The sequence below is a fragment of the Echeneis naucrates genome, chromosome 14 (genome assembly GCF_900963305.1).
Source record: "Echeneis naucrates chromosome 14, fEcheNa1.1, whole genome shotgun sequence".
Taxonomy (NCBI): Eukaryota; Metazoa; Chordata; class Actinopteri; order Carangiformes; family Echeneidae; genus Echeneis; species Echeneis naucrates.
Window position 1 is genome coordinate 8405664 of NC_042524.1, and position 6000 is coordinate 8411663.

Below are 6000 nucleotides of genomic sequence, written 5' to 3' on the forward strand. Positions count from 1 at the left end.
GTGTATGCATGATATGTATGCTGCATGAGAGACCCAAGCATGTAAATTAAATCCTTGCATGCAAAGGTGATTGTGTATTTGAGTGTTATCAAAGTCAAATGTGTGCCATTTCAATTAACCAGCATTAATAAACACTTGATAGACCAGAACTGTAGATTTACATCTCTCTAGACAAAATAAAAATCAGAAATGCAGTAATTATTGCTAATTCTAGTACAGTAACAAGTTTGTTGTGTTTGTGTCGATTATTTGTGGAGTATGTATGTGTGTTTCGTGTGTTGCGTAAGTGTCTATCTTATATCTTCTCACTCCACAAGATGCTGCTCAAGCCTTGCGTCATGTCAGTTAGCTAATGTAAAGCCAATATGGCAGCTACAGTATCTCATCCTAAAAGGCACAGGGAGAGGGTTGTTGTTAGATTATATATTTTGAAATGCGTGCTTTGTCTCCCAAGCTTTTACCCTTCACCCTTTTACACTATAGCATTTATTCGTTCTCCCCTGATCTGCACAGCAATCTTCAAAACACACATCTTAGGCAGACGTTTTATATTTTACATTACTGTCTTTTTCTCACTCTAGAAGAGAAGTATTCAGTGATTTATCCGTATTCGGCCCGAGACCAGGATGAGATTGACCTGGAGAAAGGCATGATTGTCGAGGTGATTCAGAAGAATTTGGAAGGCTGGTGGAAGATCAGGTAATTCAAATCGTTGATATTCAGTGTCTGGATATATGCACATAATAAAAAGACACAACTGCCAGTCAGTCTACCCACTCAGTTTTTGCACTTTTGTACGTCTGTCCCTCACTCAGGTATCAGGGCCGTGAGGGCTGGGCCCCGGCATCCTACCTGAAGAAGTTGGACATTCAGAGCCAGAAGCAGTCAGCGGGCTCTGCTGCTCATGCCAGTACAAATGACCTTGATGGGTTTTCCAAACAGAACCAACAAAACAATTCATCCAAAGAGAATAAGGACAACAACCAGAAAGAAAACAGGCTCTCAATTTTCTCTGACAACAACAAAAGTAATAAGTGAATTTAAAAAAGGGGGGGTGTTCATTCATGTTTCTGATGGTGTCTATCTTTAGTGTCAAAACAAGTAATGCACTAAAATATAAAAATGTAAATGCAGCTTTAGACCAGTCTTATTGGCAAGACATCGTAGATCCAATGCTGCCAAATATGTGTGAATTTCATAATTCAGATTGCTGATCAGTCTTCAGATGGGTGATACTCTGCCACTTTGCAAATATACACCTTAACGAAATGTGTCTTTTTCCTCAACAGAAATGGGATCAAGACACAGACCACCTCCACGCAGAGATCTCACCATTGTAAGATTTGACACAGAAGCATATTAGAAGAGGCATTCAATTTTTTCTCAACCTAACCTTACATTTCTCTCCCGCATGGCACAGCCCCGTGGTGCAAACCTGCCCAAGCCCCCAATCCCTCCTCAGGTTGAGGAAGAGTTCTACACCATAGCAGATTTCCAAACCACTATTCCTGATGGAATTAGCTTCCAAGCTGGAATTAAAGTTGAGGTGGGTCAGAACTCCAAATTAAGTATGAAGAAATTTTTATTATTACTAGCCCATCTGGAGTAATTAATTTATTTATATTTGTGATTTATATTTAATGATAAAGTAGAATGAAAAAAAAAGTTAAATATAATTACTTTTCTTTATCTACTAGGTAATTGAGAAGAATGCAAGTGGTTGGTGGTACATACAGATAGATGACAAAGAGGGCTGGGCCCCCGCCACCTTTATTGACAAGTACAAGAAGACCAGTAATGCTGTGCGGCCGAATTTCCTTGCCCCATTGCCCAATGAGATGGAGAAGCTGCGACTGGAAGATGGTGGTTCCTCAAACATTTCAGGCACGGATGACAGCTGGTCCAAGCCTTTACCAGATGAGCCAACCACAGCTACTGAGTCATGTGCCCGGCCTAAGCTGAGAGACTGGAAGCCCAATGCCAACAAGGGGGGCTCTGCCTTCTCTGGGCCTTTGCCTCCAGCTCCAGCTGCCCCTCCAGCTGAAGAGAAACCAGCTCTGCCACCTCGAAGGGAGTCCATTAATAAGGGCTTTGAATCGGAGATAGGTGAGAAAGCAAGGCCTGATCATTCTAAACCTTTGCCCCCAAAACCACCAGCTCCTGGAGTCATCATGCCACTGGTTACACCCAAAGCAGCCCCCTTCAAACCCGACAAACCAACAGAGGCCAAGAAAGATGATAAGAGCAAAGCCCTTCACCTTCGGAATGAGATGGGTCTTGAGTGTGGTCACAAGGTCTCTGCTAAAGAGGTGAAAAAGTTTAATCTGAAACCTGTACCTAAGCAGCCACCAAAATCCAAACCAGAAGTGCAGGAGGAAAAGCCAGAGGCACCTGGCCCATCGATGTTTATAAAGCCCAAGCCAGTGATCCGACCTAAACCTGTTCCAGCTGCCAAACCTGAACCCCCTGCAGAGAACAAACTGGACATCACCAACCTGAGAAGTAAGCTGAGGCCATCAAAACCTGCAGATCTCGGCTCTGCGTCAGCCGAGAATGACACCTCAGCAGCAGCAACTAGCTCCCGCCCCAGTTCCCCACCTAGCTCTCCCCCCATCCACATCCCTACTCTCAACAATGGTAAGTTCTGTGATGAGCCAAAGGTGCCCCCAAAACACGTTAATGGTCACAGCCAGGAGAGTTCATCACCTCCCTCCTCAAAACCAGCAGTGCCTCCCCACAAGGAGCCACCTCAGAGACCCCCCACCCTGGCTCCAAGAAGACCTCCACCTCCAAAGAAGACCGACCCATCCAGTCCGACTGAGCTCAAACCCCCCTCTGCTCTGAAAGAAGGCCCTGACAGTCCCAAGTCTGGGCCACCCCAACTCAGCAGACCCCCTCCGCCGAAACCCAAAGGCTTTGGTCAAGCACCAGCAAGCAAAGAGAAAGAAGAGTCAAAGTTTAGTAAGGTCCCCATTCCCCCCAAGCCCCAGGTGAAGAGCGAGAAGCCTGGCCCACCGAAGGACAAGCTTCCACCTTTACTCAAGGAGCCCAGTAAGGATGAGCTGTATCTAGCTGTGGCAGACTTTGAAGGGGATGAACAAACATCTGGCTTCAAGGTGGGCACACTGTTCGAGGTGCTGGAGAAAAATAGCAGTGGTTGGTGGTTTTGTAAAAATGTAGGAGAAGAAGTTGAGGGCTGGATTCCCTCAAATTACCTGAGCAAGAAACCATAGTGTAGGTGTGGTCTCCGAACCACTGCAATAAGAATTTAAATGAACAAATCATCACTACTTCGTAGCTAATTAGCATTTTTTTAATTTATAGGTACCTTTTTTTTTTTTTTTTTTTTTTTTTTTTTATTGAAGCATTCGTTATGTTTAATTTTGATATGGATGTTCTACCTAAACTGAACCAGCAATAACACATGTTCTCTTGGGGTCATGTGATGTTTACCTGTTTTTTTTTTTTTTGTTTGTTTGTTTGTTTATTAAAAAAATCTAAATAGTACATATTAATATTAGTTAATTAGTTTCTTTCTCATATGGTAGTTGCAGCCTGTGCCAGTCCTGTCATTACAAAGGCTCGGCCAAATAACAGCGATAAATGTATCTACACCCATGCCTTCTATGATATGGTGCCTAAATATAATATGCTGAGTGGTTCAGTGCTTAATAAACTGTACGCAACTGTAGACAAAGTCCTTGCCAGAATCTTTAAAAAGGTAAATCTGCATCACAGGAGATATTTAATTCCAGTCGGTCTCTCTCCAGCAGTAAGCAGATAAAGAAAACGAAAAAAAAAAAACCCAAAACAAAACAACAACAACAAAAAAAGAAGATATTACTAAATTCATCAGTAAAAGGCTGCACTCAATAAGAGAGTTCAGTGACTACATGCTATTAGCTATGACTGGTCTTTGCCACGTAGAAGTGCTGTTTGTTATACTAGTAAAATGCATATTAGTTTTGTGCTATTGTAATGCTTTTCTTCGTGACTACAGAATTAATGACAGTGACTTGTAGCAGATGTGCACTTTTTCCAGTCATATCCAGCTGAGGTTTAAGTTTTAAGGTTTGCACATGCTTCAGGAAGGAGGAGGAGAGTGCATTGTATTTCTTCATTTTACTTGCCATTGTATTAGCCATTTTTTCTTTTATTCTCACTGTAACTAAATATCCGCCGGTGTAAAGACGAGGCTAGAACATGAAAACTGAGCAGGTGAAAAGAAGCTGTATTTTCACATGGTTGTGTTCTCTCACACCCAAAAATAACGTTAGGCATGAGCGCATCTTCATGACTATGAAATTGGAGCTCTACAGTGATTTGTGCAATGATTTACAGTATTCGAAGTGTACAGTCTTGAAGTTTGGTGCTCGAACAACAGCAAAGTGTGACCATTGTATAAAAATAATGTTTTACATTAATGCTTGACAGGTCTCAAGCATGGTCAGTATAGCAAATTATTTTTTATTGTACAGTAATGAGAGTCATATCTGAACTGTTATCACTTTTCCAGCTGTCAGGTCTATAACTCTGTTCTGTAAATGAGAGGAGAACAAGAAAGAGCCAAGCAGGTGTTTGATTGGTCGATTTAAGTTAAGTATGTGAAACAAGCTGTTACTTTCATATTTTGGCGGTCCAGATTATTATTATTTTTTTTAATAATAAAAAAAAAAATGCTGATAGTAAAACAAGAAATTGGCAATATTGGAAAGTAAAAATGTATGTAACAGTTCTGGACAATCAGACAAAGCTACAAGCTGCAACATTCTGTTCTGCTTTTAGCTGCTTTAATCACCATCTCCCGAACGTTTTACACAGAAAATCTAAAATAAAAATAAATAAATTCACTTAAGATTGTATTGTTCAGATATAATTTATGTGAACAAAGGACAGGAAGGTACAGTGCAAAGCAAAGATTGATGGTGTCATCATGTCAGTATTGTAATCTTATTTACTTTTTTTTTTTTGCTATGTATTTTTCATTGCATTGAGTCATTTTAAGTCAATAAAGGTTTCAGATTTTTCATTTCAGCCATCACTGTGTTTATATTGGTATTTCAGCTATTACAAAAAAAAAAAAATAAATGATGGAATTGTTTTGGGGGATTGTAATTACCACAGATGAAAATGACATTCACTTGATGTTTCACGTGAAGTAAATACATTAGAGGTGTTTTTTAGACCACAGATGCACAGACGAACAGTTAAGGTTAATATAAATGTACTTAAATTTGTCAATGAAAAACTCAGCCGATTGTCTTCAGCAGTGGACCAACTACCCATATAGCTGTCAGCATTTTATCTCCATTTTGCCCAGTGTGTTGGCTTTGCAGCCTGTAATTTTACAGCGTTGAGCGTTTCCTGCTGAAGCAGACAAATGTTTTCATGACAAAAAGGCCGGATGAGTTCACAGTAAACGACACACCCAGCACTAATCAGCGTGCTGGGAAATGCTACTCTTGGAGGCCAACAGACTCATTTAAGTCCAGCATTGGCAGAAACTAAACCAAAACAAGAAAATCGGACAATTGTACTCACATTTGCTGGTAGAACAAGACTCAGTAGTTTTGGTCCCATGTTGTTTCAGTTCTTGCAGGTGTTAAGGGAGCCAGTCACATCTGCTGCACCGTTTCATGAGAACAAAGCACAGGATTAGACATGACTGTACAACATTCATTGGAAAAAATGTTCAGGCCATTGTTCTCTTACCTTTTTCTTCAAGGTTGCAGTTTTCTGTTGCTTGTTCTTTACTTTCAGATTGACCATACTTCAGCATTCTGAATTTCATTCTGCCAAATGTATTAATTCCTTTTTAGAATAAGAAAGTTTTGTCCCCTCCCTCTTTTGACCAAGTCTTGCAGTATCTGAAATTGTGGCTCAGGTTCAGCGTTGAAAAGACATCTAGACATCAAGCATCGTTTTATCATGCTGCAGTCTTTATAATTCAACATTTACTTTAGTAGTGTCAACGATTATAAAACAGAGCCTACGCCAAAA

General features: G+C 40.6%; 1 protein-coding gene across 2 annotated transcripts in view; it reads left to right on the forward strand.

Annotated features, from left to right (window-relative positions):
- sh3pxd2b (SH3 and PX domains 2B) overlaps positions 1–3855 on the forward strand; it is a 32220-nt gene extending 28365 nt beyond the window's left edge. For both annotated transcript variants that reach the window (XM_029518699.1, XM_029518701.1), the window contains 5 exons: positions 582–699; positions 816–1027; positions 1290–1336; positions 1421–1546; positions 1698–3855. In XM_029518699.1, the coding sequence (XP_029374559.1) occupies positions 582–699; positions 816–1027; positions 1290–1336; positions 1421–1546; positions 1698–3233 (2039 nt within the window). In that variant the 3' untranslated portion in view covers positions 3234–3855. The remainder of the gene's footprint in view (positions 1–581; positions 700–815; positions 1028–1289; positions 1337–1420; positions 1547–1697) is intronic.
- Positions 3856–6000: the final 2145 nt, after the last annotated feature.